We start from the raw sequence: 22,450 nt of genomic DNA on the forward strand, positions 1-22,450 counted from the left end.
CCTTCATTGAAAAATGAAAATACAAACTTTTATAATCGCTTTTACTAAACTTTTTCAATTCAATAAACTCCCAACTAGTCTTCGAACAATTTTTTGCTCACGTAGAGATAACCTGCCCCCAATACTTGATTTTTCGGAAACGTGCATATTCTGGAAATTGAAAGGGAAGGCCCAATTTGCAAAATTTGACATTTACGACCAAAACTATTAATTCAACTTTTTGAGATGAACAATGTAAGGGGACAATATGCCTTCACTAGCTAGACAGGGATATTCATCGTATCTCTCTCAGTGGGATTATAAATCTTTCATCTAAAGGAAGTACTGGAGAATCCAATCAATAGTTCGATTCTACAGTACTTTACGTAGATGAAAGCATATACTCGATGCACTTAGGTAAGGTGTTAAGTACGTGGGAACCACCCAAGAGGTGTTTTCACATCGTTCCATTAAGGGCAGATGTGAAAAGCTCACAAGTTCGTAAAGCTCAATTCCTTCTCGACTCGAGGCTAGAAGCCAAGTTGAGATGGAATTGATCTTCACTTGTCGATTCGCGCTTCGTCTGGTAGGTCTGACCGCGGAAAAGTAATAAGGCCACTCACTCCTACGTAAGAGTTGTGCTTGAGTCCCAGGTCCTCTGCCTTAACGTTCGTGTTTAAGGGAGAGTATTCGCGTTTAAACTTAAGTCCTAAATTCGCTACCCAACGCGGGCAATTTGATAGTTACACGTAGGTGGGTAAAAGCGATCCTACTTACGCCACTATTTGGTGGAATATATATTGGTTATACGCGTAGAGTTTTATATGTTTTAGACTTAAGTTTCGTGTTATAATTTTATTCCAAAATTATAATACACTTTTCGTGTTTATCGTGTGTTCTTATTTCGCGTGCGGTTCGAATTAATACAAGATAAACTCGACTAAATCTGTTTAAATTTATACATATTGGTGTTGTAAAAGCTGAGCTAGCAGCGGGTAAGTACTATTTTAAAAGGTGATATATTACATCTCTTAGGGAGTTAGATTCATCCTGACCTACTAGGGAAATATTCTTATCCTCCCAACGTACGCAACGCCTCTATATATCTATTTAACATTGGCGCCCAAACGTTCCTTTCTGTGAAAAGATTTACGACATTGACTGCTTGTTTAAAGTGACAGTTTACTCAAAACGTCATAGTAAACCTTTCCTGAAGGGTAGCACGTACTTTGCGAGACGTAATTCTATGCTAAAGGCTCGTAGGCCACACATTTAGCAAAGAATCGTAACTTTATTATTTAAAATAAAGGTACTTCGAAATTTTCAATAAAATTCGAAAATCCAAAAGTCTGATAATTTAAGAGTTTGAAGATTTGTTGGACTCGAAGAAATTTCGAAAACCCAATTAATTTCTGTGTATTTGAACTGAAAAGTACAAATATTCACGAAAATAATTATTCCAATACTCAGTGTATTTTTTATAAAGTGCTTTATTAACGTTTTTTGCTACTCGTTTTTTCTACCTACTCAAGGCTCTACTTAAAGTGAGTAACTTCAGATCAACATTTAGTTGAGCTGAAAGGTAGAAAAGTTCCTCGAGAATCGAAAAGTGCGGACGACCTAGCAGAATCGATAATATTCACATAGAAAATACTCACGAGCATCCAGTTTTTCTTCTCAAAATAGCTCATTGTGAAGAAAAATTGTGACTAAATTAATCTAGTCATAAAAATCTATTGTGTAATTGAACTAACTGGGTACAATTATTCAATAAATTTATCCTCTCCTCTCTATCTAGTGGAAATTTTTTCGGAAAAATCTACCAGATAGCTTCCTATCAAAATTATTTCTTTCCTGCGCTTTTTACCTACGTCAAAATAGGTAACCTCCACCCTTTTTGTCAAAACGTAATTTTATACACTGTTATTTTTGTTTTAATTTGTTATTTGATTCGTAATCTATTTGATTACTTAATCTCAATTCAAAATTTCTAAAAGAAATTTGCAAAATTTCAAAATTTCTAAAAGGGATTTACAATTTTGAGTGTGCTGTATCGTGGACATTTTTTCTGAATTTCATTAAAATTAAAAATTCGAAAAATAGGTTATTGTTAAAATATAGTTACGTATTCACATTAACTATCATTTTTTCATATTTTTTTTTTATAATAACTAATTTTAAACTACGTAATCGTAAATATTCTATAAAATTAAGCCAAATTTTTAGATTTAATCACCTCATTGTAAATATGAAAAATACCCCAACAGACTGGTTCAACTTTGGCTTTATCTTATTTTAAGTTTCACCCATCTTTCTCTGAACTGGTCCTAAACAAAAACAACATTTTTTATTTTTAATTATTTCATAATTTTAAAATTTTTTTTAGAAATAAAAATTGTACAGATATTTTAAATCGATCATGTGTTTAAATTAGACTGATTTAATCCTAAGAAACAAAAATGCTCTTAAATTATACATTATTTAATAAAAATGTAAATATGTTTTTGTACTTATCTTTAGTTTTTGATAAACAAAATAATTCTCTTGTCATCGTTGTTGACCAAAATACACCTGTAAAAAAAAAAAAAAAAAAACTTGAAATTAATTATGAGAAATAAGACTGATTAGAAAATAATTTATCTTTAATTAACTATAAAACAACGTGAAACAAAATAAAGAAAGAAGAACAACGTTGCTTAAAATTAAGTTTGTTTAATTACTTTCCTATTTATTTTTTATAATTTTTTTTTTAATTTAACTTTTCTCAATTTTTTTAATTTTTTCAAATTATCTTTTTTTTATTTTTTTTTGTTTTTCATCGAATAGTGGTGGTAAGTAGTTTCGCTTTCAACCGAACTCCGTGTACAATAGAAAGGGATTACAATTTTTTCAAAAAACTTAGCCCTCTATCATAAAAATAAAATTCCAAAATTTCAATTTTTTTTGAAAAAATGAACATTTTTTCCAATAGAAAAACAATTCATTTTTCCTCAACCTTTTTTTTTTTTTCATTTTTCAAACTTCCCTAAAAAACAATTCTTTTTTGGATTTTGAAGAAATGACAACTTTTCTAATAGAAAAATAACTCACTTTTTTCAAAGTTTTTTCAAATTTTTTAATTTTCTTTTTTTTCTTTTTTTCTTATCAATGATCAGTTTTGAACATTTCAAATGCTCAAATATTACATCAAACTTTGATAAAATTTTTCCTTTAGAATTTTTTTTTTTTTTAAATTTTTTGAACTTTTTCTTTTTTCAAATTTTTTTTTAACTTTAAAAAACTCTACCCAAATCATTCAATGAATGATTTTCTAATAGAAAATCATCCATTTTTCAAAATTTTTAGTAAAAACAATAGCTATACTCAAGCCAACCTTACCAGCAATTTTTCTTCAAAAATTCTTGGTCAGACTATCCAAAGACAACAAAGCCAAACAACCACGAACTTCTTGAGCTTTTTTCATCTTCTCCTGAAATCATAAAATTGAGGAAGGGTACCTTTTAGATTAACCCTCCCCCTCAAAGATTAAATCGTACTTAAATACTTACCATTTCGGCCATGACCCTGCTGTGGAGTGACCAGATCAAAGGTAGCATCTGATTGGTTTATTGATATCTTCGACTTCGGTCAAATATTGATGATCAATTGTAGTTACTCTTGGTCAGTAAGAGTCAACTCACCAGCACACTCAAAATTCACCTCACTTTTGGAATTATAATAAAAACCAAAGAGTTTCAAAATTTATTTTGGGATTACTATTCCCCGCATCACTCAAGCAAAGTACGGGGGGCAATAGGGTCACATCCAGTGAAGCACAATGTCACCTTTTTTCAAAATTTCCGTGCTTTCCTCTACATTTCCTCAGGGGATACTTTAGAAGTAAACCCACGTTAGGGGCAAATGTAAGGGGACAATATGCCTTCACTGGCTAGACAGGGATATTCATCGTATCTCTCTCAGTGGGATTATAAATCTTTCATCTAAAGGAAGTACTGGAGAATCCAATCAATAGTTCGATTCTACAGTACTTTACGTAGATGAAAGCATATACTCGATGCACTTAGGTAAGGTGTTAAGTACGTGGGAACCACCCAAGAGGTGTTTTCACATCGTTCCATTAAGGGCAGATGTGAAAAGCTCACAAGTTCGTAAAGCTCAATTCCTTCTCGACTCGAGGCTAGAAGCCAAGTTGAGATGGAATTGATCTTCACTTGTCGATTCGCGCTTCGTCTGGTAGGTCTGACCGCGGAAAAGTAATAAGGCCACTCACTCCTACGTAAGAGTTGTGCTTGAGTCCCAGGTCCTCTGCCTTAACGTTCGTGTTTAAGGGAGAGTATTCGCGTTTAAACTTAAGTCCTAAATTCGCTACCCAACGCGGGCAATTTGATAGTTACACGTAGGTGGGTAAAAGCGATCCTACTTACGCCACTATTTGGTGGAATATATATTGGTTATACGCGTAGAGTTTTATATGTTTTAGACTTAAGTTTCGTGTTATAATTTTATTCCAAAATTATAATACACTTTTCGTGTTTATCGTGTGTTCTTATTTCGCGTGCGGTTCGAATTAATACAAGATAAACTCGACTAAATCTGTTTAAATTTATACATATTGGTGTTGTAAAAGCTGAGCTAGCAGCGGGTAAGTACTATTTTAAAAGGTGATATATTACATCTCTTAGGGAGTTAGATTCATCCTGACCTACTAGGGAAATATTCTTATCCTCCCAACGTACGCAACGCCTCTATATATCTATTTAACATTGGCGCCCAAACGTTCCTTTCTGTGAAAAGATTTACGACATTGACTGCTTGTTTAAAGTGACAGTTTACTCAAAACGTCATAGTAAACCTTTCCTGAAGGGTAGCACGTACTTTGCGAGACGTAATTCTATGCTAAAGGCTCGTAGGCCACACATTTAGCAAAGAATCGTAACTTTATTATTTAAAATAAAGGTACTTCGAAATTTTCAATAAAATTCGAAAATCCAAAAGTCTGATAATTTAAGAGTTTGAAGATTTGTTGGACTCGAAGAAATTTCGAAAACCCAATTAATTTCTGTGTATTTGAACTGAAAAGTACAAATATTCACGAAAATAATTATTCCAATACTCAGTGTATTTTTTATAAAGTGCTTTATTAACGTTTTTTGCTACTCGTTTTTTCTACCTACTCAAGGCTCTACTTAAAGTGAGTAACTTCAGATCAACATTTAGTTGAGCTGAAAGGTAGAAAAGTTCCTCGAGAATCGAAAAGTGCGGACGACCTAGCAGAATCGATAATATTCACATAGAAAATACTCACGAGCATCCAGTTTTTCTTCTCAAAATAGCTCATTGTGAAGAAAAATTGTGACTAAATTAATCTAGTCATAAAAATCTATTGTGTAATTGAACTAACTGGGTACAATTATTCAATAAATTTATCCTCTCCTCTCTATCTAGTGGAAATTTTTTCGGAAAAATCTACCAGATAGCTTCCTATCAAAATTATTTCTTTCCTGCGCTTTTTACCTACGTCAAAATAGGTAACCTCCACCCTTTTTGTCAAAACGTAATTTTATACACTGTTATTTTTGTTTTAATTTGTTATTTGATTCGTAATCTATTTGATTACTTAATCTCAATTCAAAATTTCTAAAAGAAATTTGCAAAATTTCAAAATTTCTAAAAGGGATTTACAATTTTGAGTGTGCTGTATCGTGGACATTTTTTCTGAATTTCATTAAAATTAAAAATTCGAAAAATAGGTTATTGTTAAAATATAGTTACGTATTCACATTAACTATCATTTTTTCATATTTTTTTTTTATAATAACTAATTTTAAACTACGTAATCGTAAATATTCTATAAAATTAAGCCAAATTTTTAGATTTAATCACCTCATTGTAAATATGAAAAATACCCCAACAGACTGGTTCAACTTTGGCTTTATCTTATTTTAAGTTTCACCCATCTTTCTCTGAACTGGTCCTAAACAAAAACAACATTTTTTATTTTTAATTATTTCATAATTTTAAAATTTTTTTTAGAAATAAAAATTGTACAGATATTTTAAATCGATCATGTGTTTAAATTAGACTGATTTAATCCTAAGAAACAAAAATGCTCTTAAATTATACATTATTTAATAAAAATGTAAATATGTTTTTGTACTTATCTTTAGTTTTTGATAAACAAAATAATTCTCTTGTCATCGTTGTTGACCAAAATACACCTGTAAAAAAAAAAAAAAAAAAAACTTGAAATTAATTATGAGAAATAAGACTGATTAGAAAATAATTTATCTTTAATTAACTATAAAACAACGTGAAACAAAATAAAGAAAGAAGAACAACGTTGCTTAAAATTAAGTTTGTTTAATTACTTTCCTATTTATTTTTTATAATTTTTTTTTTAATTTAACTTTTCTCAATTTTTTTAATTTTTTCAAATTATCTTTTTTTTATTTTTTTTTGTTTTTCATCGAATAGTGGTGGTAAGTAGTTTCGCTTTCAACCGAACTCCGTGTACAATAGAAAGGGATTACAATTTTTTCAAAAAACTTAGCCCTCTATCATAAAAATAAAATTCCAAAATTTCAATTTTTTTTGAAAAAATGAACATTTTTTCCAATAGAAAAACAATTCATTTTTCCTCAACCTTTTTTTTTTTTTCATTTTTCAAACTTCCCTAAAAAACAATTCTTTTTTGGATTTTGAAGAAATGACAACTTTTCTAATAGAAAAATAACTCACTTTTTTCAAAGTTTTTTCAAATTTTTTAATTTTCTTTTTTTTCTTTTTTTCTTATCAATGATCAGTTTTGAACATTTCAAATGCTCAAATATTACATCAAACTTTGATAAAATTTTTCCTTTAGAATTTTTTTTTTTTTTAAATTTTTTGAACTTTTTCTTTTTTCAAATTTTTTTTTAACTTTAAAAAACTCTACCCAAATCATTCAATGAATGATTTTCTAATAGAAAATCATCCATTTTTCAAAATTTTTAGTAAAAACAATAGCTATACTCAAGCCAACCTTACCAGCAATTTTTCTTCAAAAATTCTTGGTCAGACTATCCAAAGACAACAAAGCCAAACAACCACGAACTTCTTGAGCTTTTTTCATCTTCTCCTGAAATCATAAAATTGAGGAAGGGTACCTTTTAGATTAACCCTCCCCCTCAAAGATTAAATCGTACTTAAATACTTACCATTTCGGCCATGACCCTGCTGTGGAGTGACCAGATCAAAGGTAGCATCTGATTGGTTTATTGATATCTTCGACTTCGGTCAAATATTGATGATCAATTGTAGTTACTCTTGGTCAGTAAGAGTCAACTCACCAGCACACTCAAAATTCACCTCACTTTTGGAATTATAATAAAAACCAAAGAGTTTCAAAATTTATTTTGGGATTACTATTCCCCGCATCACTCAAGCAAAGTACGGGGGGCAATAGGGTCACATCCAGTGAAGCACAATGTCACCTTTTTTCAAAATTTCCGTGCTTTCCTCTACATTTCCTCAGGGGATACTTTAGAAGTAAACCCACGTTAGGGGCAAATGTAAGGGGACAATATGCCTTCACTGGCTAGACAGGGATATTCATCGTATCTCTCTCAGTGGGATTATAAATCTTTCATCTAAAGGAAGTACTGGAGAATCCAATCAATAGTTCGATTCTACAGTACTTTACGTAGATGAAAGCATATACTCGATGCACTTAGGTAAGGTGTTAAGTACGTGGGAACCACCCAAGAGGTGTTTTCACATCGTTCCATTAAGGGCAGATGTGAAAAGCTCACAAGTTCGTAAAGCTCAATTCCTTCTCGACTCGAGGCTAGAAGCCAAGTTGAGATGGAATTGATCTTCACTTGTCGATTCGCGCTTCGTCTGGTAGGTCTGACCGCGGAAAAGTAATAAGGCCACTCACTCCTACGTAAGAGTTGTGCTTGAGTCCCAGGTCCTCTGCCTTAACGTTCGTGTTTAAGGGAGAGTATTCGCGTTTAAACTTAAGTCCTAAATTCGCTACCCAACGCGGGCAATTTGATAGTTACACGTAGGTGGGTAAAAGCGATCCTACTTACGCCACTATTTGGTGGAATATATATTGGTTATACGCGTAGAGTTTTATATGTTTTAGACTTAAGTTTCGTGTTATAATTTTATTCCAAAATTATAATACACTTTTCGTGTTTATCGTGTGTTCTTATTTCGCGTGCGGTTCGAATTAATACAAGATAAACTCGACTAAATCTGTTTAAATTTATACATATTGGTGTTGTAAAAGCTGAGCTAGCAGCGGGTAAGTACTATTTTAAAAGGTGATATATTACATCTCTTAGGGAGTTAGATTCATCCTGACCTACTAGGGAAATATTCTTATCCTCCCAACGTACGCAACGCCTCTACGTATCTATTTAACAACAAAAAAATTCTTTTTGCAAAATAGTCCATCTTTAAAACGAAAAGAAAAAAATGAATTCTTCCCGTTCATCTAAATTTTTGAAAGTTAAAATTTGTTTGCTTTGAAGGTGAATTCATGCATTAACTTTTAAGACAAGCCAAAAATGTTATTTTGATATACTTATTTCCAATTTTTGAAGTTGAATGGAGCTATAGTGGTGATGAATTGCGAAACTTTGAAGATTCCTTGAAAAATTCATCTCTGGAAATTCATAAAAATTTTGAGAATGCTGTACTTTGCATGTAGGTACCTAAACTTAGTTGCAAGAAAGTTAAGGAGAAATACTAAGAAATTATTCGTTTGATACGTATTTCAAATCAAGATGGTTTTTTAATCCAGAACTTTGTCATTTTCAAATATGTTTGTGTTAATTTTCTTCTAGAATAATAAATTTTTGGAATTTACTCATATTCTTTTTAGAAATGCACAAATTTACTTATCTATTTAAATAAGCTGCTCGACAAAATTTCGGAATGTGCACAGCTGAACGTTAGAACATATGATAGCCCCTGCATTGCAAAGAGATTTTAAATTAGCTGTTTCGCAGCTGAAATTTTTTCGGAAATTTTCTATGAATCTCCATGCTCTGAAAAAAAACGAAAATTTTTATGACTGAGAGTAACCGTGAGATTCTCTTAGAAATTTGAAAACTAGCTGAGGGCTGCAAAAATTGAAATTTCGTTTGTTTTTGAGTCGTGTGATGAACGTTTCTTGAAATTTGAATGGTAGAGTTTTAAAAGTTCAATTTTTAAAAAAACACACAATGGCCCAAGCGAAGCGAAAGGAAAAAATTATACAAAAACTCGTATTTTTGGATGGTAAGAGACAATAATTCTTTTGTAATGAGTCTATTTTTTAACTCCGCAATTTTGGAATTTGAAAATTAGGTACCTAATTAATTTTGAAAGAAAAGAAAAGCTAACAGGCCCGAACGAAGTGAGGGCAACAGCTTACGAAAATTCACGTCACATTTTTTGGAATTTACAGATTGATCAAAAATGTAGGTACTTTTGAAGTGTGGCACTCCTGCAGTTTCGCTACAAGCACCGATCAAAGGCCAAAATTACGTATTATAGGTCCTAAAGTTTATTTTTCGCCACTCAAGAGTGATTTGAAATTTTAAAAAAATAAATAAAATAAGAAATCGCTGGAGACTCCAGAATGACTTGAAACTAGCAGTTATTTATGAACGTAAAATTGAACATGAATCATTCGTGAAGTATTGATTCAATTTGCTCCAAAAAATTTATAAGTAGATATTTCATGAAAAAGTTTAGAAATCACTCTGAAAACATCTTTTTTAATTTTTAAAATGTTTATAAATTCGTGTAAAATCTAAAAATGAACTTCACGACTTGAAACTTTGGGTACCTAGGTATCTACGAAAGTCTCGGAACATGATTTTTCCATCTAGCATGATTTCGTTCAAATGCGACAGCGAACCATAAACCCTCTTATTTCCAAACAAAAAAAATAGAACCCCAAAAAAGTACACCAACACGTAGTACCATTCTCTCCTCACAGTATACCCCCGATCATCGCTAAAAATCGTATATTTTTTTCATTTTCGTAAATTACACGTAAACTACGAATTTCCCCTCAAAATGATGGAAAATTACACGCTATTAGGGAGTTATGAGAAGGTCGTTACACGATATTAATGATGTGTGAAATATGTTAAAGCGAAACTGGTACTCGGTACCTTTTTCAAAGGCATCGTACCCGTGCACCTTTCTTTATACAATAAATATTGAAATGAAAAGATGCAACACAGTAGAAACCGGTCAAGTGGATTAAATGACGGGCGGTTTAGCTAAATACATAGCTAAGTAGGTATTTCTCTCCATCTACGGTATACCTTTTCGCTAAAGCCTAATTCGTATTCATCTATCTCTTTATACATACAGCACTCATATTATCTCTATGGAGAAGCATGGCACATGGATGACTTTTCACTGTACCTATACTCTCAAGGTGGGTAGGGTAGGTATGTTTTTTAATGCGTGAAATTCGTGTATTATATTCTATCTAACTGACTACAAAGATGATTTTTTGGTCATCTTTCGCATCTCTCGAGTGGTACTGCAGTCTTCGGTCTTTAAGAACATCTGTTTCTCGAGGTAGAAATGGCAACCGGTCTTCGAACGTCTTATATATTAAGGGTTAGTCGTTTGGAAAATTAGCAGAAAATACACAAGTCAATATATTATACTTGCGGCGGTAGTTTTGGCTTATTGTGAAGCTAAAAGTCGACGAAAAAACTTCTCGGCTTCATTGACAAATTCTCATCACTGGTAGAGTTCGATTTGCCTATTTTTACCTGCCTTATACCTGATGAATCACATGTGTATCGCTTCTAGCTGCGTATAGCTTGTTATCGCCATTCATAAACATGAATGATAGTCCTTGTAACTGTCGAATTTCTAACACATTAGTCGGTCTTTATCGCGATACATCGATACGGTGCTAATAGTCAACTGTGAAGTGGCAATTGTACCGACAACGTGTTTAACACCCCAGACTGCTTGACTCGCGCGATATTCTCTCTTTTCTTACAAAACACACCCACTCGACGATGTTTCTTTCAAAAGAAAAAAATCTAGTAAACGAATACCTATCGATTTATCGAGCTAAATTACTGTGAAATTAGATACCTATCCTTCGATCTATCAGCCCTACAGTAGAATTTTTCGCATACAAAATCACAAATGCGTATAAAAATGGCAAGAATTCAATACCTACTTAGGTATAGTCAAAAATACCGACAGCCTTTTTTTTCCATGCATAATATGAATGACTTGTATAAACTAATGTGGCAAACATTCTCTTCTCTATTCCTACGCATAACTAGGTAGGTATTGGTAACCGATAATATGAAAAATACACAAAAATATTATTTATAGCCTGTATCTTGGTAAATATGTATCGAGTAAAGGGTCCAATACTTGAGTTAAATTCCCCTGTTATAACGTTATTAGAAAATCTTAACCTAAGATAATCTGACAGCCGTATATCATATTATATTGTTACGAAACCGGAGGCCTTGTCTTTCTCCATTTTTAACAAAGCATTTGCCCTATTTAATCCGTTCTAAAATATTGCCATCATCTTTTCATCAGCCAGACCAGACTATCGCGAAAAACTTTCCACCAATATACGTACCTATATAAGTTGTTTTTCAATTTCAAAATTATTATAATTAAATTATTATACTACGAGTTACATTGTAAACATCGGGCCAGCTTATGTAGTATGTGAAGTTGATACTTGGTACCTATCTAACTGCAATGTACTAAGTAAACTATGAATATATGTTTAATCCTTGTTAAAATGGCGTACGATACCGTCAAATTCGTCATAAAAACTGCTACGTACGAAGGGTACTAAGTATTTAAGCAAACAGATAACAAAATTGATCGTGTCTGGTTTTTGGGCGACCTTTAAGGCCTATAAACGAGCTGTAATAACGGCGATAACATACTTACAATACCGATTTCAGCTTCATCGTGTAACAATATTGTAATATGTAGTTATACAGAATCAGCTTAACGGAAATATCTGCTTCTGACCGAAGACAGGTAAGGGGAAGGGTGAAAAAACGATGATTTGGCGAGGTAAATAGGAGAAATATGAAAAGTAAATAGAGGTACACCACGTAGAATAATTTATTTCTTAACGACTAGAGTTTTTTTTTGTTTCGTTACATAAACTAGATAATGCAAATGCAGGAAGGGAGGGTAACCAAAAAAATAAAAGGAAAGAAAAGAAAAACATACATAAATATGTTACAAATGCATTTTTAAATTTATAAAACACCAAAATATTACTCTTAGTACAAACAAAAGTATAGAAAGTTTGGAACATTTATCAAGTAGATACAATATAATACACGTTAGGATGGTCCTTATTTTTATTATTGAAGATTTTTGTTGATTTTTTTCAAATTCATCTCCTAAAGTTGTTGCTGTTGCTGAAGTTTTTTTTTTTTTTTTTTTTTTTTTTTTTCAAAGACTTACTTAATATTAAATGTTTAATATTTTTAGAGGAAAAATTTTAGATTCAGAAATCTTGAGCAAGGTTGCATTTTTTTAAAAATTTTTTTGAAATGAGTAAAAAATGATTTTTGAACCTTTGAAACATAAACAGTGGAAATTAGGTTGGTATCGATTTTTTGGGGGTCAAGTCTTTGAATTTCATCTAAGAGTACGTACCCTACTTCTGAGTATAAAAAACTTTGAATGGACAGAGGGAAATCGAGAGAAGACCCCTAAAATACACCACAATCCAAAATTTCAAGTGCTGAAATTTATTTTTCGATTTTTGTTAGATTTTTAAAAAGTCAAACTTTTGGCTTAAAAATAAGAAAAAATTAAAATTTTACTAAATCGACCTAGAAATTTTAGATTTAATTTGTACCCTATTTTTGACCTCCCGAGTCGATTTATGATGGCTTTAAAACGTTCTGGAGCTCCCAGCGGATTTTTGGATTCTCTGGTTTTTGAAAAAAAAATGCTCTAAAAAAGGTGAAAAAAATGGAATCGAACACTTATAAGATCTGATTTATCTTCGTTGTGACCTTTTCGATCAATTAAAGCAGCTATTTTCAAAATCACTTTGTGCTGACTCAAATCCAAGATTTTCTCCAGTGATTTTTTTTTTTTTGAAAAATGATGAAATCAAAATTCGCTGGAGACTTTAGAATGATTCGAAACTGTCACAGATTAATACAGGTGGTCGAAAAAGTGTACAGACCATATTTCAGCTTTTCAGGTTAATTTGGTGAAATTTTGAGTTTTACCACAATTTTGACCCAATTTCTCCAGTGATTTTTTTTGTTGAAAAAATGGAGAAATCAAAATTCGCTGGACGCTCCAGAAAGATTCAAATTTATCACCTATTGATATAGGTGGTCGAAAAAAGTGTACAGACCAAAGTTCAGATTTTCAGGTCAATTTGGTGAAATTTTGATTTTTACCCCAATTTTGACCCAATTCCTCCAGTGATTTTTTTTGAAAAAATGGAGAAATCAAAATTTGCTGGACGCTCTAGAATGATTCAAATTTATCATCTATTGATATAGGTGGTCGAAAAAAGTGTACAGACCAAATTTCAGCTTTTCAGGTTAATTTGGTGAAATTTTGATTTTTAGGTACCCCAATTTTGGCCCAAAGAACCTTTGAAAATTCACCAAAAATCGAAAAATGAATTTCAGCACCTCAAACTTTAGCTAATGGTCTACTTGAGGATTCTCTAGCAATTCCTATATGTCCAGTACAAAATTTGTTGTCACTTTTAAATGTAAAAGTGCTTTGAAATGAGGTAATCATACCTACTCTCACAAGAGAAAATTTTTAGATCGAACTGGATCAGTTTGGATCACCCACAATCAAATCCAATTAAATATATGCAACAATTTTTTGTTCAGATTCAATTGGAGTAAAATTTGGACCAAACTTCATCACACCCGGATTTACAAATCTAATAAAAATTCAATCCTGGAAAAAAATTTTAGGATACAAAATCATTCAGGTTTTTAAAAAAGGCTATTTGGATCAAATTAGACACCTTTAGATCCTAATATTGATTTTTGGAGAATTTTTGAAAACTTGAAAATTTTTAAAAAGCTGTTTTGAGGAATATCTTAAATTTTTTGAGCAACGTGAACTAGGTAGGTACTTGATGTGAATAATTCCTTCGATTAAATTCCTATAGGCACATAAAAAATTACTATAGTTTTGAATCATTCTGGACCATCCAGCAATTTTCTATTTTTTTACAGAAATTTCAAATCGCTCTGAAAAGTGAAAAAAAATGAACTAAGTATAGCTGGGATAACTATGATCGGTCTTTCTTGGGCACCCTATCGACTGTTTTAAGTGTTCATTGTGAAATTCTAGGAATGTGGGCTCAAAAATGAATAATTTTTGACCAATCTGTAAATTCCAGAAAAAGTGAAAAAAATAAAATTTTCGAAGGAGTTATAAATTGAGCAGTTTTTTCAACAAGATAGCATTCAGTACGTCTGAATGATCTCACAATTCCAAAACCATCTCAATCTGACCTTTTTGAAGCCTCTAGTGAGTTCTCAAATTTCTCCAAAAATTTAAAATCGCTCTGGGAAGACCGAACTTGAACCTATAGCACCTACTTAATAACTTAAACCGAAGCTTTTTGGGCACTTTTTGGACTGTTTTAGTTACACCATCTTCTTTGAAAATTTGATTTTTTTAATAGGTAAATTTTTATTCTGAAAAAATGTGTTTTACTTTTTCTGATTTTTTTTCGAAAAAAAAAAATGTATAATTCGTTTTTTTTTTGAAAGCAGTAAAACACAGTAGGTAAATGAACTTATATTTCCTCTGTACGTCCCCATTACTTTCAAAATGGGGAAAAATTTGGTTTTTGGTAATGGATGATGCTCATATTCAAAATGAAACCAATTTGAACGAATTTACTTAATGGGCCGAATTTTGAAGACTGGGCACAGTTTTTTGCGTTTTCCCAAAAAAATTAAAAATGGAATTACTCTAACTTTGCTTTTGAGCTCCTCATTTTTCATTTAAAAAGTTTGAAAATCGTAGATACATATAGACTTAGTAGATATCATATAAGTGATCTAAAATTTAGATTTATATAATTTATTTAATTTTTAGAGGTTTAAACCCCTCTTTACCTGTGTTTTCTGAATGTTACTTAAGTAACAGATCGAATAAATATTACTACTACTACTACTACTTTTAAAACAGTTTTTCAATTTTCACATTTTTTAAAAATTTTCCAAAAATCCAAAAATGAACTTCAGCACCTGAAATATTGGTCAATCATGTTTTTATAGGGCATGCTTTTTTGATCTAGCTTCGTTTTGTTCAAATCTGAGAATGTCTCTTAAAGATATTCCCTTCTTAAATAAATTTTCTATCCAATCAAATTCAAAAAAATTTCCGTGTACCTACTTATAAAAACCAACAACTTTGAGGAGAGAAACGAAAAAAAAAAAACACGAGTAAAAAGAGTATAGAAACTAACATCAAAATAAGGACCATCGTCAATACACAAGCTACGACATCTACATATAGAAAAAGAAAACCACATGACAAACTTAATAAAAACGAACAAAAAATAATAAACATTTTGCTAAATATACAACGTGAACATCAGTCTTGATGAATTTCAAATTGCACAAATATAAATTTTACATTTAATTTGCCATAGTATCACGTCTCAAGACTAGAAAATTTTTTCTCGGTGATATGCAAATTCAATATGTCTCCGATAATTTACAACAGTATTAAGAGAGGTAACTACATTTACGTATTATTTGGAAACGGCTCGATATGTTGGATTTTATTACGATATGGACTCAATTTATTTTACAGGATGGTTTTATATAGGTATATTTTTACAACCACGACCACGATTAAAATGTAATGACGAGGATGATGGTGAAATTACTTTGAATGAAATTTCAGCGAAATTAGGACCCTTTTGATATGTAAATTTTTATAAAAAATCTATTGCCTACAGTCTGTAATTCTTTTTTTTTTTTAACATTTTCACGGTTCATTTGACTCGGGTAATTTTAAATTTGAAGGCAATTAAAAATTAAAAATTGATGAACGATGATTCCGAGATGATTAAAGAAGCTCGAAAAGAAAATGACAGGTAAAGGCCAGATAGCTATAAACTTTTACATTGAAAAATCTATTATTATTTCATGTTAAATTGCTTTGTGTGGCAGTGTCGAACTGATTTTATCGAAAAAAATGTCTATACTGCTTTTTTTTTAAAAAAAAAAGGAATCCAGATGCCTGCTCCTTTCAACATTAAGAACCATTCAAAGCTACAGATTTTATATGCCTGTTGGTAGATTTCTTTAATTTTTTCATTTCATCGTCTTCGGAATTATAAGCAGTATCGGAATCCTCGTCATCATCGGCGAATTTAATATCATCCTTTTCGAGTAGAGCTTTTTTCTCCAATTCGCCTTCTTTGATTACCACAGCTTGTTGAATTCGTTTAGGTGTATCGGGCTGTAAAGCATCTTGTATGGTTAGATCATCGTCAGGAGTCATATCTTCGGGTACAACTGTCCTATTACTGCTCGAAGTCGTACTCAGACCCGAAAATCTCTTGATTTTTTCTTTAGAGTGGATTTTACATTCGCGTTGAAACTTTTCAGTAGGTGTTTCGCTCCTCGACTCGCTATCGCTAGTTTCTGAGATTTTTCTCGAGCATCTGCGACTCATGACTTTCATTTCGATATCGTTAGTGGAAGATGAGTCTTCGTCGTCGCTACCGTTATCTATCCATTGGCCTGGGGCGAATGGAGGGATCCATACGCAGTAAGCGGGATCCATGCCGAGGTACGAGCCCGGTACGGCGCTGGTATTTTGTACGTTGTAGTCGTAGTAGTCCATTTCGAGATCGGTGTCTTGTCCTGTTAGGCTGAAATCTGAACCTATCATGGCTTTTTCTTGGTTTTTAATGTCTTTGACGCGTTTCAGGGTTGAGCCTCGGAGACTAGAGGTGGCTGAAGAGATCACCTGTGGAGTGAAAATTCGAGAATTATTAAAGAGAAAAATGAATTATGGAAATTGGTGAGAAGGACGAGAGGATCAGGTGTTCAACTTACGTTTGTATGCGATGATAAAGTTGGAGAGATGCTGGAGGATGCGCTGATATGAGTGCAAGCGCTAGGTCTTCGTTCTGAGATATTTGTTCGACTGGTATTCAGAGCACTGACTGGACCTGATGAAGATAGTTCGTCGATACTGTAAATAAAAAAAAATTGATTAACCGATTTGTTCAGTTAAAAATTTGGAACAGAAAATGCAAATCGAAAATCAATCAAATAGGTAACTTGATAATGTAAACGAATTGAATTCATTAGACTAACAATTCCATAACTTCAATTCTTTTTAAAAAATGAATACCTAATGAAATAAAAAAAAAAAAATTTTTAGGTACGTTTATGAAACAGTTTTCAAATTCGATTAAAGATTCGCCTTCAAATTTATTTTCTGACTATTTCGACAGAAATGTGGAATAAGTTGCCTAACATTACTCCTTGAAATTTCTAAACGGACGAAAAGCGCGAGGATTTACAGATGCTAAAAGAGTTGCATATTCGCAACAAGAAGGAGAATATGTTTACAATTTTTGTTGAAGAAGGGAGAGAGAAGTGTCTATTCTGGACTGACACCTCAATTTTACGAAATCATTTGATTCGAAATTTCTGACAATTTTAGATAAGCTTAAGCCTAGGTTGGGGCTACCTCAAAATTCAAGACTTACCTATCAATTTTTGTAAATTTTCATACTTTCATAATTTCAAAGTTCCATATCTTGGTTCTAATTCTCATACGTACGTAATTAAATCTGCTTTTTAGTAATAACTTCGAAATTGATTTCAATTATTTTTCATGATAAATGAGATTTTTTCTTCAAATTAAAGGTTTTAGTTGAAAATATTATCGAATTTTTGTTTCGTTTTTAGCTGTAAAAATCAATTTTTTGAGTGAATTAATCATCATACAAAAAAAAGAACTTAATTCAAATTTGCAGGATGCAAAATTTTCTATCGGTAAAACCTGATTAGGGGTAACGGCCCTATTCTTTTACCCCCCTAAGGACATATCTTGAAAGTTCTTCTGACCTAATGAAGCTAGAGAAAAACTGAAAAGCGCATTGAAATCAGCAAACATTCGTTGACAAGATTCAGTGTTTGCCAAAAGTTTAATTTCATTAGGTTCGCCAGAAAAAAATTTTTTTTGCAAAAAAATGAGTTCGCAATTTTTTTTACCCCCATTCGCTATTTCGTTTACCCCCGTTCGCTATTTTTTTACCCCCCAATTTTTTCTGTGTTTTCAATAGTAACAATATAGATTCACGTTTCCTGACAAATTATTAATTAATCATGCCAAAAAGTGCCCTTTCCGTTATCATTACTGTATTCATTGCTTGAAAACCTAATTGAGAATAAAATTGAGAATTTATAAAGATTATATTTGTGCAAATTTTCAACAAAAAAATTTAATACACGTATTTTTGGACTCTATAAAATTCCTGGACCACGAGATGAACGCATTTTTTCACAAGAAACTATTTTTTAGACATTTTTTGCGGATATAGATGGTGAAAGTTCCTGCTACAATTTTCTGTTTCCATGTTATTGCTATACTTAAGGTTTTCAATTTTGTACCCGTTTTTGTTTTGTTTGCTTTCACAGACAACCTATATTAGAGGGGTATCAATCATATTTCATTCAATTTTTCTGGTTGATTATTTACATTGATGTAATCAACTGTAGAAAGTGTTTTTTAGACAATATTATTTACAAAAGTTCAGAGCCATACATTCAAATACTTCCCTAAAAATGAATAAGATTTATATCACGCCTTTAAACGGTCGCCAACGAGCAAAAATTCTGAAAATTGAGGGGGGTAAAAAAATTAGAGAACAAAAATTTAATATGGATTTTCTATTTTTTTACCCGGTAAAAAAAATAGAAAACTGGGCTCGAATCGTTCCCTATTCTTTTACCCCCTCTAAAAATTTTTAGAAAACAAATTTGATGAAAAATAACTAGCTCATCTAATAAACCAGAGTGTGTAGAATTCAACGATGTACTCGCGAACTCATTTTGGTGAAAATTAGCTCGTCCAATCCTTAAAATCAAAACACACTTTCTTAAAATTTTGTTAAGAAAATCGACCAAAACTCACATCACATTTTTCAAAGTCTCCTGAACCATGAACATTGAATGGAAAATGCAGCTTTTCAAGGGCACTGTGTTCCAAAAGACGCACAAAACATGTTAATATGGTTTTCGAATCAATTAATGACTTTGGTGGCTTATTTTTCAAAAAATTCTTAGGGGGTAAAAAAAACTAGAGAGGGTAAAAAAAACTGGGCCGTTACCCCTACATTTCTTCAAGAGAATTTGACTTTTAACTTTCGAAATATTTTTTCTTTCGAAAAAGTTGATTCTCCAATCATGTGGTCAATTTTTCAATTATTAATAAGCGGTTAAAGAATAATTATTAAAATCGACCATTTTTTTTTTTTTTTTTTTTTTGAATCCTAAAATTACAACACAAAGTGATTCTACAGTAATTTTTTTCATTATTGAGCATAAAAAAATCAGTTCATTAATTCCCCAGAAAAATAATGAAAATGGTACACTTTGGGTACACTTGTCTCTTTCCCATAAGGCCATTCTTTTAAATTCATCTTGAAAGTTGCATGTAAAAATCCAATTTTTGAAAACATAAAACGATTTCTGTTGAAAAAAAAAAAACAAAAACAAAAAAAACTGTTTAAAAGAAGGGGAAAATTTTGGTTCTGCATGAAAAATATATTTTCTGGATTAAATTTTTACAAAATCTTATGTTCGAATTTAAAAAGAATTTCAAGCCACATCTGTACCTATTTAGATACATTTCTTTACAATTCATTCTAAAAAAATCTCGATTTCCAACTATTTTCAAAAATTTCTAATAAAATTCTGTTTACGACTTTTTCTGATGACTTCGAACTTTTTTTTGCTACAAATGAGATTTTATTTATCAATTTTTTTTAAAAAATCCAAGAGTTTGCATGAATTGAGCAGTTTCTACGACTTTTGAGAATATTCTGACCCGAATCTCAATGATTTTTGAATGATTCTATACAATTTCAATATGATTCTCAATTTCAATTTCATGTACCTTGTTCTTGGATTTTTTTTGTGTGGTTTTTTGCTATTTTCAAACAGTTGTAATTTATGCAAATATCTTGAACTTTTGTTTTTTTTTGAATTGAGACATTTTTTAAATTTTACATTTTGAGTAGGTAACAGTTTTGGTAATTGTTAAATTTCAAATTTTGACAGACTCTGGATGCAATATATTCATAATTTTCCAGGGAAAAATGATTGAATGCGATGAGGTTTACACAAATCTAATCCCATCAAAACTCTGATCTTCATAGATTTGGTCAGACCTGATTTAATCCCAGAAATATTCGGATCTGATCTGATTGTATCAGGTCAGACGAACCAAATCTGATCAGATCAGATGCATTCAAATATGGCCAGATCGAATGAGATCTCCACCATTGGATTTCACTAGGTCTGACCAGATCTAATCTGATCAAAACTTTGATGCGACCAGATCAGATTAGATCTGGTTTGGTAAAATTAGATTCATAAAATATCCGGATCTGATCAGATTCAATCATTTTCCGATGGGTTTCATTCTGGATTTGGAATGGAAATACCATTTTGATATAATGAATTCATTTTTAGGGCTAATTGTTAATTTTGAAGCATTTTTTCAAATTTTTTGAATACTCTTTGAACTGGCACTTTCCAATTTGAACGAAGACAAACTCAATCGAAAGAGCATTTCATAGAACTTCCGCAATCAAAATTTCTGGTCATAAAGTTCATTATTGGATTTTTAAAACATTTTTGAAAATTGAAAAAATGAAAAAACTTTTTTATTAACGGTGATTTTTAAACTTGTTCATGAAATATGAATTTTTTTGAGGTGAATGATTCCTTCAATTCAATTCCCATAAATGAACTACTACTAGTTTTGGGCTATTCTGGACCCTCCATCGATTTTTTGAATTCTCTCCAGAAACTTCAACTCACTCTGGAAAGGTCAAAAATGAACTTTAGGTTCTATAACTTTGGCTGGAGCTTTTTGGGCATTCTCTCGACTGTTTCATGTGGTTACAGTAAAATTTCAGAAGTATAAGATCAAAAGTAAATTTTCAATCAAATTTGTGAATTTTGGAAAATTTGAAAAAATTAAATTTTCAAAGAGAGTATTTGAACGAACGGTTTTTTGGTAAGATATGGATATCATCTGATGAAGGTTTGAGGGTGTGCCCAATGAGGACCAATTCAAGTCATTGGCACTAATGTTCATTTTTGACCTCTTCAGAGCGATTTGAAATTTCTGGAGAAAATAGAAAAATCAGAATGGCCCAAAACTTGTATTTGTTGGTATTCGGGAATTCACAATAACACCTCATTTCATAAAAAAGTTTTAAAATTCCCCTTAAAACAGCTTTTTAAAGTTTTCAAAAATTCGTCAAAAATTTAAAAATGAACTGCAGGTCATGAAATTTTGGTTACAGGGGTCTTATGATAAGTAGGTATTGCTCTTTTGATCTAGTTTGGTTTTGATTTCAATTTTCCTTTTTCAGATAAATTTTAATCTTCTTTTAATTACATATATCAGACATACCAGATACCTATTTTTCAAAACCTTTGATCTCAAAATCCGAAAAATAAAAATAAAAAAATGATACACAGAGACCTACGAACGTCAATTTTTCAAGGTCTTTTCAAAATTGAAAATTACATCCAATTGAATAAATAATAATTTACATCCAGAAAAGAAATTTTACCTCACAGATTTAACACTTCCATTAACCTCATCGGGTTTATTTTCAGCATGAATCTCAGCTTTAAATACACATATCTTTGAATTCTGCTCAATACTTTCTTTCGACGTTACCACGTCTTCAGGTACAATTCGAACTTTCACAACTTCATCATCATTTTCACTGAAAAAATAAAACAATACATCATTTTCAATCACATTCACATTCGACATTATCTCCATACAATGTACTCGTATGAATATAAACATATAAAATAAAGAAACATCTTACGATTGAGAAGTGCTATCAAAATCTTGTCCGTAGTCGTTGGTCTGAAGAGCTTTATTTTCACGGCATAATTTCCTCAACGGAATAATTTCCGATATCAATGTCGACGTCGAAGTTTCATGGCTGATTACGGCGGCGAAATTTCGTCGAGAAAAAGTTTCTGTAAACAAGTAAAAACTCTATAATAGTCGAAACTACGAGTATTTTCAATGTTGCGAAAAGAATTTATGATTAAGAAAAGGTAAACGTTTTTTTTTTTTCATGTATTCGCTTTTTTACTTCTTTTCGGTCTTCCAACTGTGTGATTCAATTTAGAAAACTATTTTTATACATGTAAAGAAAATATAAGTACCT

General features: G+C 31.5%; 1 protein-coding gene across 1 annotated transcript in view; it reads right to left on the minus strand.

Moving 5' to 3' along the window:
* Positions 1–12,078: 12,078 nt before the first annotated feature.
* gogo (golden goal) overlaps positions 12,079–22,450 on the minus strand; it is a 235,284-nt gene continuing 224,912 nt past the window's right edge. The window contains exons 13-16 of the mRNA XM_065365706.1: positions 22,100–22,256; positions 21,833–21,991; positions 17,064–17,202; positions 12,079–16,974 (exon numbers count right to left, since the gene is read on the minus strand). Coding sequence (XP_065221778.1) covers positions 16,255–16,974; positions 17,064–17,202; positions 21,833–21,991; positions 22,100–22,256 — 1,175 coding nt within the window. The 3' untranslated portion in view covers positions 12,079–16,254. The remainder of the gene's footprint in view (positions 16,975–17,063; positions 17,203–21,832; positions 21,992–22,099; positions 22,257–22,450) is intronic.

Source organism: Planococcus citri, chromosome 5 (genome assembly GCF_950023065.1).
Source record: "Planococcus citri chromosome 5, ihPlaCitr1.1, whole genome shotgun sequence".
Lineage (NCBI taxonomy): Eukaryota > Metazoa > Arthropoda > Insecta > Hemiptera > Pseudococcidae > Planococcus > Planococcus citri.